Here is a 16,878-nt window from a genome sequence, read left to right on the forward strand (position 1 = left end):
GCAATGGCATTTTAGCAGCTGCTCTCTTAAGCCAATGTATTTTTGAGTTAGAAACCTTCCTCATTGTGCCTTTATCTGCACAAATCCGTGTGTGCTCTGAATCAGCTACAAATCTCTTAAAAGAGGATGTAGCGTGAGATTGACAGGCGGATCGGTGCAGCGTCTGCAGTGATGCGGTCGCTGTATCGGTCCATTGTGGTAAAGAAGGAGCTGAGTCTAAAGGCAAAGCTCTCAATTTACTGTTCAATCTACGTTCCTACCCTCACCTATGGTCATGAGCTCTGGGTAATGACCGAAAGGACAAGGTCGCGGATACAAGCGGCTGAAATGGGTTTCCTCCGTAGGGTGGCCAGGCGCACCCTTAGGGATAGGGTGAGGAGCTCGGTCACATGGGAGGAGCTCGGTCACATGGGAGGAGCTCGGAGTAGAGCCGCTGCTCCTACACGTCGAGAGGAACCAGCTGAGGTGGCTCGGGCATCTGCTCAGGATGCCTCCTGGACGCCTCCCTAGGGAGGTGTTTTCAGCATGTCCCACCGGGAGGAGGCCCCGGGGAAGACCCAGGACACACTGGAGGGACTATGTCTCTCGGCTGGCCTGGGAACGCCTTGGGGTCCCACTGGAGGAGCTGGAGGACGTGTCCGGGGTGAGGGAAGTCTGGGAGTGCCTGCTGAGACTGCTGCCCCCGTGACCCGGCCCCAGATAAGCGGAAGAAAATGGATGGATGGATGATCGTCTGCTTAATAATGTGAAATGTCCTTAAGTTGTTTTTCCTTTAATTGGAACTACCTGACAAACTAATTGGCGCAGGTGTCTGAGATTGATTTCACTGACCCAAAGAGCCCTGAACCACAATACCATCCATGAGTTTCACTGGAAAACAAAAAAATTGACCTTTATGACACATTTGCATAATAATTTGGAATGCAATGTAGAGTGGAGATCTCTGTACGTGAGTGTTTGCCTTCCACGTTACCTCCAAAAGCAGATACCTGTGTTATGGGTGACTGGTCAAATCATATTACATCTGTATAAACATGTTTATTGAAACTCGTTCTTATAGTAACAGTTGTTATTGTTCTGCAGATGAACAGCCATTGTCCAGCACAGCAGAGCCTCCTCACTCAGCCTCCACACAGCAGCACCAGAGGGAGCTCCAGAGTGAGCCCCAGTCCCCTGTGGATGTCCCATCTAAGACCAGTTCAGCCCACAGTCTGCATGCCTCCAGGACACTATCTGACACCTCAGACTGGAAACCCTACACCCTGATCCACCCTCCTCCGCCTTCGGCAAAGGGCCGCTGCTCTACCCTGCCCTCCCGCCACCCAGGGGTGCAGACGTGTTACAGCCTGCCCCGGCCTAGCCACTCCAGCAGCCTCTCCAGGCTGCAGCAGACCCCCATCCCTCTGCTCCCTCTGGGGGCAGAGTCCACTCCACCACAGTCCACCCCTCTGCTCCCTCTGGGTCCTGTGTCCACACAAGCACAGGCCCCACAGCAGCCGTCCAGGTCCCCTAGCTCAGGCCCCCTCCAAACTAGAGACTCCACTGAACTGTTCTGTTTGAAAGGCCCTCCTCCCCAGCCGCCGCGCTCCAGGGCAAAGAGTCGCTGCACCACTCTTCCTTCCCGACAGAGACCTCCAGGGCCAGAAGAGCAGAGCACAAGGCCCAGTCATTCTACCAGCTTATCCTCACTGGGAGAGCGCCTGCCCCCCTCCCCCAGTGAACTGAAGCGTAACAGCCCAGTGTGACTCGCATACAGGAGGAGAGGATCTGTACCTGCTCTGGGACAGTCAGGAGTGTCAGACTGACCGGCATACAGGAGGAGTGTACTGTACCTGCTCAGCACTGGAACTGTCAGGACTGTCAGACTGAGCCACATTCAGGACGAGGGGCCTACTGTACCTGCTCTGAGACTGTCAAGACTGCCAGACTGATCTGAGACAGTGTGGGACCACACCCACTGAACCTCTCTGTACATTTGAACATGTGTTGGTATTTGCTCTGTAATGTTAATGCTCTTATGCTACAGCTCTGCCTTGTAGACTAAAGGAGATTGATACATTTATAACCTTTCATAAAGCATCAAATAGATCGCTCTTCTGTTTGGTTTTTGATATATACAGCATATATAATGTACAAAATAAAAAAACTCAGTATTTTTGACTCTAAGTGAAAAACTGTCAGTGGTACATTTACATGGGGAGTAATCAGATCCCCATCTGAGATAAATCTGAACATCAAAAACATCCAGTGATATGTGTCAGTGAATCAGTGGATTTTGTAATTGTTGTATTGTGTCTTTAACATCATTTTGTCTTTGGTGCATTAGTTTGCCCTCTTTTTTGCCTAATTTTCTTTGTCAAAACCTGCATAGGTGTGAACAATCACAAATAAATCAGATTACTCACATCATATTAACTTTTTAAATAACATTTCAGTAATCTAAATTCAGATAACAATACAAATGCAAATGTTGCTGAGCATCTAAACACAGCAAGTATTAACTCACTACTTCCACATTGTATTGCCTTACTGTTTCTGTGCTTTTATTGCCCTCTGCTGTAGCTTGTAACACATCCTCTTCCAGCACTGTAAATATTAACCCTGAATGAGTTAATATTAACAGACTATTTTCAAAATCAGATTACAAATGTCCTGGCCTATTACTAGCTGACATTTCAACAATTTTTTTTTAACGTTTCAAAATCCCAAATTCAGTCCGTGTTTACAGTTACTGTGATATTTCGACCTTTTGTAAACCTCCATGGCTCCTCCCCCCTCCCTCTGAATGGGTGCTTTGTGGGGGCTTCCCAGCATTCCAAGTGAATTCTCGCAGGTGAGGTTGCACACTAAATCCTATTCTCAGATGACTTGACCACAGCTATTCTCCAAAGAAGTTCAGAAAAACAAACACATTTTTTTTTTTCTAACTAAAGGAGTGATCCTCTATGCAAAGAGAATGGGAGGGTGGGATCATTTACTAACCAGGTGAGCGGCAGTACATTGCAGCTTTCTCATGATGCAGATTTAGACAAGCGCTAAGCTAGGACACGAGTCAATATTTGCTCTGCCTGTGTATATTTCATGTTCCCTCCGAAGAATGGATGCTCATTAGACAAAGCAGGAAAAGGACAGGAAACAACCAGAACAACTACAACAGAGATTATTAGCAAGGTAAGACAAAGTGATTTCTGTAGATTTAAAATGATTGCGTTGTTAATAATCTCATTTCAATTGGAGGGCAGGGGCCAGTAGTATTGTTGTTACAATACTAAAACTCATACTTGAACTCATACTCAAACTCATACTTTCATACTTGATTTTGATACTAAGGAATTGATACTCAATACAGATTCTGATACCACAATGATAATAGAATGTGATTTTCAACATTAAAGTGTAGTACTTTGTTTTATATTACCATGTGGCCTTATATCTGTTTAATCCCTCAGTGGTCCAGGTATGTTCCATAGTGGTCCATGGGTGTATACTAGTCTATGTGTCTTATACTTGTTCTGATACAGCTCAAGATCATTCTAAAGATATTCAGGAAGGGTTCATTTCTGTCCTGATAATGTGATTTTTGTAGTATCGATACTAGTGTCTAGTTTTGATATAAGTTTTAGCATTGATTAGGGTCTGATTTTTCATAGCTTTGACAGCCAATTTAGCTCAATTTTCTGTTTAAAAAACAAAAACAAATTGAAAACCCACAAATGCTGAACAACCAGATATGTATTATATTAAACTTATGACAATCAAATCTAGATATTCATTTCAGCAGGCATCAGAACTAAAAATGTCCATTCACAGAACAGAAATGAACTTTTCCTGAAGAGATTTAGAATAATCTTGCACTGTACCACATGGTAATATAAAAGAAAGTACTACAATTTAATGCTGAAAATCACATTCTGTTGTCTAAATAAAGAGGGTTTTTTTTTATAATTATCATTGTGATATCAGAATCAGTATTGTATATTGACTCTATTCCTTAGTATCAAATGAGTTATTTAACTTTGCATCAGTTTTTGTTTCATGTGAATAGACCCAGTAAATCCATACACTAAGTCAAAATAACAGTATTTTTGAAAATTATACCGTAGAATCCTGACCTGTCCTCCAGCTCCATCTGACACTATGAGCAGTTTACAATGCTGTGATGTCATATGAATACAACCTATTTATTGTGTAATACTTTACTTATTGGTAATTTATAGCAGTATTTATTAATTTAGTCTAACATTCTTACCCAGGATTCTCGGTTCCTCTGCCCTTTGTTGTAACTTGTCAAGACAACACTGCCTGCAGGTATGTGCGCTTTCCCATGCCGACTTATGAGCGTAATGAAATAAGGATAGATCTGTAGATTTTCATGATGTTTGAACAAAAACAGTTTATCTCTCTATTGGGCAGAGTCCACCAGAGGAAAGGACTTATCTTTGGCGTCAAGGCTGCTCACTTATCTGTAACGCCCTTTGATATCTATTGTCATGGGCTATTTGTGTGGCTAATGGAGCTCTGAATAGTCACATGTGAATTGGAATTTATTTAAAAGTTTAATTTAGTGATGAAATGATAAAGCTGAGTGTAAAAAATAAAATAAAAATAATTATAGGTATAGATAAAAAGAAAAATAAGAATTTTTTTGAAGCATAATTCCAAAACTTAAAAATCTAGACTTGCAAACTCTCCTAAAGTTTATCATTAAAGATGTACTATGTACATTTTCAAGTAGGTGGTGCACCACCTTGTTTTCATGGAGATGATATTTCTTTGCCTTGAACATTTTCACAGTATTGCATCAAATGTGTGGCTGAGTAACTAGCTACCATTGTCCCATGGGACTATTGATGGAAATCAGCTCTGAGCTTAATGCGATGTATTTACAACACGTGCTCTCCTTTAATACATGCTGTCTCATTCAAATAAATAAATAAAATAAAGAGGAGTAACCTATCACTACACTGTCACTACCTACTGGTCGGTTGCTGTGACTTTGAAAGATGGATCAATTTCCCTGTGGGAACAAAAGTGTACCTTAACTTTATCTTGCATTTATTGAATTGTAAATGTTCTAATTACTCAAAAATAAGTAAAAAAACATGCAGTCTTACTGTGAGCAGGGTTGCCTCTTGTAACTTGACCTGGTGCTCTCACCTGCCTGCCTCCATTACTGTACTGTGTATACACCCCACAAAAAAGTGGCATAGTTCACTTTTAATAGATGTTGTATCCCCCAGCAGCAGCAGCATGTTGCAGACAGTGCAGGAGTGGCTGTGGTGGGAGCGGCTGTGGTTACCAGTGAACGTGTCCTGGTCAGACCTAGAGGACACAGAGAACAGAGTGTACGCCAAAGCGTCTCAGCTCTACCACATATTCCCATTCGCCCTGGGCCTACTGCTACTGCGATACCTGTTTGAGAGGTATGGCACCATTCTTCTGGAAGTAATAACGTCTTGGATTTATGTAAGACAACCGACATCTCTTTACAGTGGATTTTTCATTCAGCCCATAAAGGTGATGCTGTAACCACAAACGCTACAAGAATAATCTCAAACTGAAATGGTGATTTGAATGGACAAAATCTAAATATTCTGTCTTGCTTAAAGAGGAGGTATTATACAAAAGTGACTTTTTGGGGCTTTGTACTATGGTGCTCCCTCATCAAAAAAACACCTTTATGTCATCCGTGCATATTTGAGTAATGGAGCGATCTCTCCCGGGGACTATTTGAAACTTGTCCAAGGCTCAGCCCACAAATCTACTTCACCCATGTTCCCACGCGACAATTTTCCATAAATATACTACAGCAGGATACAAAACAATACACTACCTTCACAAACCCAATGCGACTTGCAGTAGTTTAATTAGTAGGATGCACATTGATCGTTATAGTGATACAGTGATATATTGATCCAGTGATAGTGCTCTGAAGGGGGAGGGATTTAGCATGGAGAATATCAAACACTGTTTTTCGGCTAATACTACATTTTCAATAAAATAAACAATAACAGGTAACATGGTGATCTAAATGTGTTCAAATTATAGTCCATAGAAGTGTAATACCTCCTCTTTAATGACATAACAATATGCAGCCCCACTGTGGCACCTGATATTCCTAGAGGTCTTCCATCTAGGTACTATAGGTCTTCTCCCGGTGAGAATCCCATTCGAGAGGTGAGACATGACTAAGAAGGAGGAGGTGTGGGTGTGCCGGGGGTGTTTAGCAATCACCTGATTTCAGAGGACAGAAATGGCATTGCACAAGCTGCTGCTAAGGAGGGAGTCAGCGTCTGGGGCTTATGAATATAAACACACAGGTAGCAATTACTTACATCATTTATTGCTCTTTCTTAATGAATTGTGCTTGTACCCTAGATTTGTCATACGGTGCATTTGTAGATCTACTTAGGTAAGACTATTTGGAATTAGGGATGCACGATTTAGGAAAAAATAAATAAATCAATTGACAAAAAGATTGAATTGAGCCTATGAACGTAGAAGCTAATACAAGAATCACATGTATTTCAGAATATGCTACAGATTTAAACTGCACAAAGAGCAGTTTTTGTGCAGACTAAAACTGAATATTTTGTTATTTGTGGAGTAAATGATGATGCTTCAAAAATTGCTTTAGTTTTTGCGATTTGCTAACTGCATCCATTCAAATTGTGATATTGATTTGATGTTGATTAATCTTGCAAACCTATTTAGAATTGTACATAAACATGCAAGTGATTCGGCTACTGATTGTTTTTTAGCAACATTTCTTTTCAAGAGTAGTTTAGTTATATGGGATTTCTACATAAGTAATATTATTTGGTATTTCCATGGTTTCCAGAGTTATTGCCACTGTAAGTATCTGTAAGTATGTGTAAGTATGTGTAAGTATCTATAAGTAATCTGTTGCATTCTTTCAAAGCTTTAGATTAGAAAAGCACAGGGGGTAGTCACGAGAGGCATTCACTGTTTACTTGTAGTATTTTTAGCGCGACTTTGACTTTTTACATCACTTGATTCTTAATTTAACAATACCAAATACTGCATAGTCTCTATTAGTAAAAGGTAAAAAAATATATATAATTAAACTTTTTCTACATTAGTAAACTAGGCAAATTTGTCTCATGTAAACATTCTTATCGACACTATAACAAGCTTCAATTCCAAACAGTTATTCACTTGTACTTAATAAGAGTTTTATCACCAAATACATTTACTTGAAAACTATTTATGGCAACTTTTTCTTTTACTTATTTACAGTACTATCAATATATATGTGCAGCTTTCTTACTTAAAACTGCACTATATCCTGCAACTGTTTGATGGAGAACTGACCACGACAGTATTGCATTAGACTTACGTGCATACAGTATTTTTGCATTTGTTTAAAAATGCAGTTTTTATTGCTCAGAAATACGTTTAAAAACATGCATTCTTACTGTGAGCAGCGTTTCCTCTCGTAGTCCCATCACGATAATTACTATATCAACTTAATTCATGACAGATGTATATGTCAATACTTTGTACTAGTTTTGTTATTTTTCCTGTTCTACGTTTAGATTTAAGCTTAAAAAGGTTGACAATACTGTACATGTAGAATAGTTTCTGTGGTAAAAATCTGCTTTAGGATTATTGTGTCAGTGGCATAAATTTGTTTCAGTATTATTGCGTTTTGTCTATATTTGTTATGGTGACAGGTCTAGCCTCTCCACAGATCTGACCTGTAACTTGGGCTTGTGACATCATCTGCTTGTTGCCTTATAGATAAATTTTATTCCACATTTATACTTTGCAGTGACATCACGCTGGGGGTGTTCTACGTGTCTCTATGATGAAATGTTCAGGAGTTACCATGGAGATATGAAGCACACATTAGCAAACACAACCCAAAAAGTTTTAAGATTGTTTGAAAACTTAAGGAAAATACAAAATGGATTTAAACAACACATTTTCAGGAGCCTGTGATCAATACGAGCATTCATGGTCCTGTTTTGAAGTTTGATTTTCAACAAAAAGCTGAGAGTGACTAATGCCATCTATCTTGTGACTGTAATTTTATGTGTGAGAGACTTGTTTCGTTCCAACTAAATCAGCTCCTCCCAGTCAGATTGTGTTAAAATAAAACTCAGAATAAGTCTATAGAGTTTCTGACTGAGTAGTGCCTGCAGTTAGCATCATACCCCCAGGCATCAAGTGCAAAGTATTAACGGCTCGCCACTTTCCAGGCGACGCAATAACATCTCCATGGAGACAAGCAGGTGATGGACGCTGCGCATTTTTAGCTGCTCTTCCCTCTGCTCTTACAATGGGACCCTTGTATCCATGTGTCCTGTTGCAGGTTCGTGGCTGCACCATTGGCTGACGCTTGGGGAGTGAGAGACAAAGCACGTGTCCCAGCTGAGCCTCACCCTGTACTGGAGGAGTACTACTGCACCAGGACCAGGCTCCCCTCACAGGTCTGCACTCTATCTAAAGATACACTATGAAAAGGTAAACGAGTTAGAATGACCTGTAGGCCTGTCATGATGATTACTATATCGATTTATCTTTCAATATACACCACCACTCAAAAGTTTGGACACACACCCTTATGGAAGACATCACATTTATAATGAGAAGTATAAAGTTTTATGTAGCAAAGAACAAAGGTTAAAAAACTCAGCTAAATATTTTTTAGATTTTATATTCAAATGCGCAAAACACCACAACTTGCTTTGCTGACAGTGTATTTTTGTTTACTACTTTCCATGTCAGCTCATTCACAGTTTTGATGCCTTCAGTGAAAATCTATGATGTAAATAATCATGAAAATAACAAAGAACCATAAATGATAAAGTGTGTCTAAACTTTTGACATTGAAAGTTAGAACAATATATTTTGAGGCTTAATATTTATCATGTGTTCAATTTCTTATATATAGTAGGGAGGTTTTTGCCATTTTTATGTAATAAGGTAAGATTTGTAGACGGCTGAATAAATAACTTGTGTGGCTAATTATCGGTTCATTCTGCTGTTTGTTTGTTGCAGCTCATGCCTTTAATGATACAGTACACTTACAAACTCATTTACTGTGATTAGTAGTAGTTTTAATTTAGTCATTTATCACAATATTTCTCTGTAGCGATAGATTGTGCTTCAAAATATGTTATCATGACAGGCCTAATGATGTGGATTCTGAATATTACTCATGAATACTTGACCGGTTAGTTGTAGTTGTGTCTGACCATAGGCTGTATAATAAAGTGGACTAAGAGAGTGTGTTCAGATTGCTGATGGACACTGCCTTACTGCCATCTGAAGGGAGGAGCTAACACTACACTGAAGCTAACACACCTTGTCTGCAGTTTTTGTTAGTGAGCTAGTTCTGTTAAACTGCACTAAGTGTGAACTGTGCCTGAGTCATATTTGCGTAATCGTTCAGGTCCCTAATGGGTCCCTATCCCTATTGTTTTCCTTGTTTTGATGTATGTCTTAGGGTGGAGTTATAAATAGGAGCTAAATGATGTCTAAGGCCCCATTCCTGTTCAAAGATTGATTGTCTTTCCTAACAAAAATTGCCTTTTGACTCCCTGTCAAACCATTTCTTTTCTTTGCCAGATCTTAGACAAAACTTTTGTTGAGTTGACAGAATAAAATTTTTCTTTTGCTGTGATCATCATGTTATCATGTTACAGATTTTTTAAGTACAGCTTTCACAATTGTACGCTGCCGTACTTTAAAAAACACATACTGATAAGTCAAATAATCCACTTAAGGTCCATACAGAGGTGGCAGAAATATAATGCATTTACATTTATTTTTGTCACCTTTGAGCATATAATGTTTTGGTTTTATGATTCCATACTTTTTACTTCTACTTAAGTTTACTTTCATAGTAATAGTGATTTTAATCTGTGGCAAATGTGTGATATTAAATGCACCTTACCTCCAGACATGATTTGATTCTTTATAAATATTAGATTTTGAGTAATATTTGTTTTTTAAACAAAAAATTTGATGTAATGCCAAAATATGTGTAGTAATTTAGCCATATTTTTTTTCTTATTCTCATGTGATTGTCTTTCTACTCCACCCAGCTGTGGATATATATTATATTTATAATCAAATCTAACCAGCGCATAGCTCACTTGTTGCTTTAGCAGTTTGATTGACCATTGCATGTCCCTCAGACAGAGGTGCTGTCTTTGTGTAAGAAGAGCAGCTGGTCTGAGAGGAAGATCCAGCTGTGGTTCAGGAGGAGGAGGAACCAGGACCGACCCGGGCTGCGCAAGAGGTTCTGTGAGGCCAGGTAAGTTTAAAAAGAGAGGCAGTCACTAACCATGCGCATCGAGGTGAATTCTCATGATATTTGTGAGTTCACAAACTGATGAAAATTCATCTTAGCATCACATTGCACAGTAGCATTGTGGTTTGGGCAGGACCAAAGGAGAAGGTCCCAAGCGAACCAAAACAAACATGGCAACGCAGACAGACATACATCAGCCTATTATGGCGAAAATGTGACTATTTTGTTTGTGAGCACTTTGTAGAGGAAAAGATGTCTGTGCCTTTCTCTTAACCGGATTTCACCAAAGTTAGGTTTTTCGGCTTGCTACACTTATTAGCTTGGAGCATTTGTTTGAACATTCTGATAGGTTTGGATCGCTTTCAGCAAGACCCATCCCAGATGGATTATGTGAAGAATTCAATTCAGAGACACATATCAATATGGCATGAGCCAAGTTAGGCAGTCACAGGGTACCATGTGTCATTTCATACAGTACTTAACTCATAGATATGGTAGATACTAATCATGACATGGATAATCAGTATATTGTACAAATAACCGAGTTTATTTCAGGCTTTCAGATTCTAAAATGTCATGATATCATGCTCCTATGTGGAAGTTTTCACAATTTATTGCACCATATTTTATTACGTCACAAAAGATAAAAACACAAATGTTACAGATGGTCAGTGACTGGGAGCTTGAACTGGTCATATAACCACAAACATTTGCATAAGAACAATAGGCCTGTATAGACCGTTGGAGTGTAGTGAAGTCATCTACAAGCAGGAGATGAACGCTATACCTAGAAAGTTACATAGTGCAGCCTTTGAAGCAACTGTATGTAAGATTCTGATGGTACTTTTAACAAAAATGTGTTGCCATATGAGTTAAACATGTTCAAATCAAATATAGTTATTACTGATGACAATTCTAATGCTGATGTATTCTTAAATGACCCTGGCCAAGTTGTTTCTGTTATAATTTGGTGTTTTAGTTTTCAAGATGATCATCCAATGAGAAATCAGAATGAGCCTCACATGACTCTCTTTTGAGTCGCCAGTTTCTGAAATCCAGTTGGTTTAAACCTAAAATGACTCTCTCTGATCAGAATCTGCATTACCTAAACCCCAGGTGATTAATGATTGACAGCACCTGCAGCCAATCATTAATCAGCGCTAGTGCACCCTCTGGAGCTCAGTCAGTGAATTCTGGAGGATCTGAGGCATGACCTGTCCATATACTGAGAATGAGAAAAACGTGTATGTGTCCTCTTCCTGCAGGTCAAGGCACTGGCAACCCAGGTTCAGTTTTGATTGTATTACCTTTAAACAAGCCAGAGCACTTGTTACATACAGTTCCTTTATGTTTTTGTTTTTTTAGTAAATACACAAATGATCATAATTACTACAGCATTGTTTTATGGTGTTGAATATGTACATGGGCATATTAAATGACAATATGCTTTATCCTTGACAGCTGGAGATGTGCCTTTTATTTCTGTGCTTTCTTTGGAGGTGTGGTCGCTCTCTATGATGTAAGTTCAGCTATGTCTGTTCACTTTCAACCTCTTTTTGCCAGTTAATATATGGGCCATTATATATCAGGTTACTTCCTTTTCTCACTTTGAGTCATTTTTGTGTGTCTTTTCAGAAACCGTGGGTGTATGACCTGAGGGAGGTGTGGGCTGGCTTTCCCAAACAGGTCTGTAGTCTATAGCCCCTGCACCAGTGTCCCTGTGATAATATGAGCTGACATCCTATTGTGTCTCTCCAGTCCCTGCTGCCCTCACAGTACTGGTATTATTACTCTGAGATGGGCTTTTACCTCTCCCTGCTCCTCAGCCTCACCTTTGATGTCAAAAGAAAAGTAAGCCGACTCTAACAATCATGTGTAAACTCGATTTCAGTGCTAACGAAAAGACTTGATACTCAATACTGATTCTGATAATGAAACAAGACTCTGGATTTAGACAATAAGAATCTGAATTTCAACATTAAATTGTAGTACTTTCTGTAAAGACCATAGTAGCCCATGGAAGTACACGAGTCTATGTCGTCTCATACTTGTTCTGACACAGCTCAAGATCATTCTAAAGCCGTTCAGGAAAAGTTCATTTCTGTCCTGTGAATGTGGTTGTTTTTGTATAGATACCTGCTCAAATGAGTATCTACGGTCGTTTCAGTACAAGTTTTAGTATTGATTTTTGAGTTTTTGATTTTCAGTATTTGTGACAATCCTAATTGATAGTGATGCCTTGTTTCATTCACATTTGGTTTTATGTTGAAATCAGGAAATTATCTGCTTCTCTGTGTTTTTAAAGTGCATACCCCTTCATTAGACTTATTTGGTCCTCTCAGCTTCAACTGCCTTCACAAAATTCAATAAGGTGTAATTGTTTAGTTGAGTAGCTTTGAAACTGTAATTTTCGCACAGAATGGCTAGTTACAAACATTTAGCCTTTTTTTTTTTAAACAATCTCATTTAAAAAGCCACATTCCCCAGTTTTACCAGCAGAGGACACATTAATGGTGTTTTATTGCTAAACAATTCTGTGGTACTTCTGTGTCTCTATACAGATAAATACGTTTAAAATGCAAAACAGAACGAGTTAATTTCAGATGGTTTGCAGTGGTTCAACACATCCTAATCACTCATTGTAATTTTAGGGAACTTTCAAAGGCCATCCTGGTTCACGCACAATAAAAACTAATAGGTGTTTTTGCTGAGGAGTAACAGATTTTTAATGTCCAAGCATGGGAAAAACCTAGAGAGCAGAAGGTGGTGAACCCTTCACCAGAAAGCTACACAGTGCACCTTTAATTTACAAATGTTAAAATCCTTATTATTCACTTGACTCATTGTTATGCTTTGGCTGTAGGACTTTAACGAGCAGGTGATCCACCACATAGCCACACTGACCCTCCTCAGCTTCTCCTGGATCTCCAACTACATCCGCATCGGGACTCTGGTGATGGCCGTGCACGACTCTGCCGACATCCTGCTGGAGGTGAGTGTTAGCACAGAGAGGTGAGGCCACTCGGGTTACAGACTGGGACACTGCAGCTCCTACAAATCTGAGCTGAGGAGATATAATAACTGAGAAATACCCACAGTGCAGCTGGGGTTTAGACTATTGTCTTTTATACTGACTGACTAGAGAGATTACTGAGAGAGGGTGCAGATTTCTGAAAAAAGGATCCTGGATTGTTATTGCTTCACCTGGAATGTTCCACAGTATGGCATTAAAACTGACCTATTACGCAAAATCGACTTTTTAGACACGTTATAGCTGGAGTGATTCATGCACGTTAGAGTGATCTATATTCTCCTGTATTCTCTTGTATTTGGTGGTACATTTTGGTACAAATGGAAAAAAAAAATCTTGCAGGCTAGAGTGATCTGCAGCTATCCACAGGAGGGGCAAGTAGATGATGTCATGAGGAAAGTTACTGGTCAATTTCTTTGAAGGAGGAAAATTGGTAAAGAGAGAGAGAGACAGAGCTGGGAATCAAAGTCGCAGTGCTGAGGCCGGCACAGAGCCTGGCATAGTACTTCAGCCTAGACCACTATTGTGCTTTCAGAATCTCTTCCACTTTCTAGCGATGGCAGTGCACTCCTAACCATGCTTCAGAAAAGCTGAAATTTAGTAAAACACTCTCTTACTTCTCTGTCCAGGGTGCAAAAGTGATCAACTACGCCAAATGGAACAAGGCGGCTAACATCATATTTGTGGTGTTCACGGCTTTGTTCATGCTAACTCGACTCGTCATCTTTCCCTTTTGGTAAGTGTAGCTTTAACAAAATATACATAACACTGGTAAATGTTTCGCACAGTTTATAAATGAGCCTTCTCGCCCCCAGGTTGATCCACTGTACCTGGGTGTACCCTCTGGAGCTGTACCCTCCCTTTTTCGGGTACTACTTCTTTAACATCATGTTAGTGGTACTGCAGGGGCTGCACATATACTGGGCTGTGCTCATCTCACGTATGCTCTTCAAGTCACTATTCAGCACGGTGAGAAATTACACCTACTGTGTTTGTACTTTACTCAAACACAAGAGTTATGATACAGAGCCATTCAAGATGCACTGTGTAACTTTTCTGATGGAGGGTCTGTCACCCGCTTGTCTCCAGGGAAATTTTATTGTTGGGTCTGGAATGTTCCATAGCATGGCATTAAACTACATGCTGTCAACTAGGTCGTTACATGTCAGATCTATGGAGAGGTAACTCTGCAAGAGTATGTGTTTTTCAAGGAATGTTTTTAGCTATAAAAACACCTATATTCAATTCAATAAATGCAGGATCGCTAAGTTTAATCCCATACTGTCTATGCTATAACATCTCCATGAGAAGTGGGTGATCCTCAACCACGAAAGTTACATAATGCACCTTTAACTAGATATTTTTTACTACTGCAATATATACATTTATGGAGTATATATATTGGGTTTAAGCATAAATTATCACAATCAAAGGAATACATTACACAACTTTTGATTTTAAAAAATGTATCCACATTCACTGACCTTAATGTCTTAAATGTCTTATTGTTCTGTGCTGTTACTAATTATGTATTAATCTTACAAGGATATTTAAAATATACCATTTAGTCACTTGCTAAATGTTTTTTTCTAAATGTTAAGATGTTTTCCCATGTGTATGTTGAAAGCAAGTTGCTTAAAGGTGCAGTGGCGTCCACCATGTGTTTGTCTCCATGGAGACATTATTGCTTGACCTGGAATGCATAATAGATAAACATGTATCATGCATTTATTCAATTATGAGTATCTTTTTCTCAACTACACACAGATCTGACCTGTAACTAAGCCTGGTGACACCACCTGCTTGTCTCCATCTCTATGGAGACAAGCAAATGGAATCAGAATCAGAGGACCTTTATTGCCATCGTCTGTGAACACAGTTCACAAACTAGGAACTTGCTGCGGTGATAAAGTGCAACATAAAACACACTGAATAAATACAAATAAGGGCATGCACAGATTTAAAAAAGATAAGCTTAAAAATAAAATACAACAGTGCAAACATGACTTGTTAAAGTGACCGGTGTTATAAAGTGTCTAGTTTTGTGCAGATATTATAAAGTGTTCATGAGACAAATGGCAGAGGGGAAGAAACTGTTCTTATGACGAGAGGTTCTGGTCCCAATGGACCGTAGCCTCCAGCCAGAGGGAAGTGGCTCAAATAGTTCATGTCCCGGGTGAGAAGTGTAATGGCAGATCCTCCATGAGAAAAGTTACCTTTAAATACTTATTCTACGTTTATAATATTTTTTTTTGTACAGAGTCTAAACACAACATTTATACACTCAAAACGTTTGTCAAAATCCGGAGTGGTCAGAGAGCAACTCACTCATCTCATGTTTGTATTGTGTGTGGTGCAGTTGGAAGGTGATGACCGAAGCGATGCAGAGGAGGAGGATGACAGCGATCCGTCCAAAGAGATGAAGCACAAACCCAGGCACATAAACGGCTCCGGGCCCCGAGGCCGAGCCACCGGACACTGACCCCACATGGACCACTGCACACGTCCTTTACATAAGACTGAAAACTCTGGACTGTCACATCATGTAATATAACCACTACATTTGAAGGAAGCTGATAGCAAACTATTTTAAAGGTGCCATATGACGCTACCTGATGTTTAACTGTGTTTGAAGGTTGTGCCTCATCAAAAACAATAGTTATATTTGTGTATATTTGAATGATCTTGCAAATTTAGGTGTGCATTTTGGGAGCCATTTTGCCACTGGTCTACTACACTACCTCCCCCAACCTCTATCTGGACTTAGCCCAATCATTCCACCACTCAAACTACCTTCGCTACTACTAATTTCATATAAGCAGCTATTGTTTTAGCATTCTTTTAACTGTCTCACACTCCCCACTGTTTGCAGCAGATGACGCAGGGACTATACGACGATTTTTATGCACTGCAATCATGGCTGAATACACTTATCATTTCAAGTTACAGAATGTGAAGTATGCGGATGTCTTCAAAAGTATTGAAGAGAGAGATTTAGAGTCATGAATAAATAGATTTTGTCTCAAAGGTGTCAGCTGTTGTAGTGGTTTGTTTTGTCTGATATTTGCCTGTGCTATCGATGCAAAGCAGGCACTGTATGGAGAGATGCAGGTGTGTTAAGTTTCCTGGATGCCACCATTAGCTCTGTAAAAACAATGGGTATAGCTTAAATTTACATGGGCAGTTAATTAGTCAGATGTTGTTATTGACATGTCACTTTAGTAATCTGATAACTCCAGAAATCTAGTAACAATGAAATGTTTGGTGTGCATGTAAACATAACCAAGGATTGTTGTGTTAAAGTGGGACTAAACACCTAAATTCCTCCCATAGCCACATTTCAAATAGAGCTGCTAAACTGGGTGGTACCTGGAGGACTAAAGAAGAGATTGAAGGGGAGGCCTTATATCTGTATAATCATCACCCAAGTAGGTTCCATGGGCTAGATACTAATCAAATGACAAGGTTCATAAATAGAACTGAATAATGTAATAACTTTGCTATTATCTGTTGTACTTTCAGTCACGTTTGATTTATTATTTTTCATTGTAATTTATTTCAG

At 39.5% G+C, this 16,878-nt stretch overlaps 2 protein-coding genes across 5 annotated transcripts in view; both read left to right on the top strand.

Annotated features, from left to right (window-relative positions):
- Positions 1-1,864, top strand: part of LOC117372699 (anoctamin-1) — a 29,367-nt gene extending 27,503 nt beyond the window's left edge. Inside the window, exons 28-29 of the mRNA XM_055222660.1 lie at positions 1,084-1,773; positions 1,833-1,864. Of these exons, the coding sequence (XP_055078635.1) occupies positions 1,084-1,745 (662 nt within the window). The 3' untranslated portion in view covers positions 1,746-1,773; positions 1,833-1,864. The remainder of the gene's footprint in view (positions 1-1,083; positions 1,774-1,832) is intronic.
- A 938-nt stretch (positions 1,865-2,802) lies between these two features.
- Positions 2,803-16,365, top strand: cers3b (ceramide synthase 3b). 4 transcript variants are annotated; one of them, XM_055222658.1, is made up of 13 exons: positions 2,803-2,985; positions 3,097-3,171; positions 4,236-4,308; positions 5,241-5,423; positions 8,339-8,456; positions 10,170-10,288; positions 11,747-11,804; positions 11,921-11,971; positions 12,044-12,136; positions 13,149-13,277; positions 13,946-14,052; positions 14,132-14,285; positions 15,676-16,365. In XM_055222658.1, the coding sequence occupies exons 4-13, from the start codon at positions 5,251-5,253 to the stop codon at positions 15,796-15,798; spliced, it is 1,125 nt and encodes a 374-aa protein (XP_055078633.1). In that variant the 5' UTR covers positions 2,803-2,985; positions 3,097-3,171; positions 4,236-4,308; positions 5,241-5,250; the 3' UTR covers positions 15,799-16,365. The 4 variants fall into 4 exon arrangements, with proteins under 4 accessions (XP_055078633.1, XP_055078632.1, XP_033824651.1 ...); XM_055222657.1 differs by having other exon boundaries at positions 4,254-4,308; XM_033968760.2 differs by having other exon boundaries at positions 4,254-4,308; positions 5,244-5,423.
- The last annotated feature ends 513 nt before the right edge of the window (positions 16,366-16,878 follow it).

The sequence above is a fragment of the Periophthalmus magnuspinnatus genome, chromosome 6 (assembly GCF_009829125.3).
Source record: "Periophthalmus magnuspinnatus isolate fPerMag1 chromosome 6, fPerMag1.2.pri, whole genome shotgun sequence".
NCBI lineage: Eukaryota > Metazoa > Chordata > Actinopteri > Gobiiformes > Gobiidae > Periophthalmus > Periophthalmus magnuspinnatus.

What these genes read in the sequence shown, in the direction of transcription:
- cers3b (XM_055222658.1), top strand. Translation starts at nt 5,251, where the DNA reads ATGTTGCAGACAGTGCAGGAGTGGCTGTGGTGGGAGCGGCTGTGGTTA. An exon ending in GGACCAGGCTCCCCTCACAG is followed by an intron (nt 8,457 to 10,169) that starts GTCTGCACTCTA and finishes CATGTCCCTCAG; the next exon opens with ACAGAGGTGCTGTCTTTGTG. An exon ending in AAGAGGTTCTGTGAGGCCAG is followed by an intron (nt 10,289 to 11,746) that starts GTAAGTTTAAAA and finishes TATCCTTGACAG; the next exon opens with CTGGAGATGTGCCTTTTATT.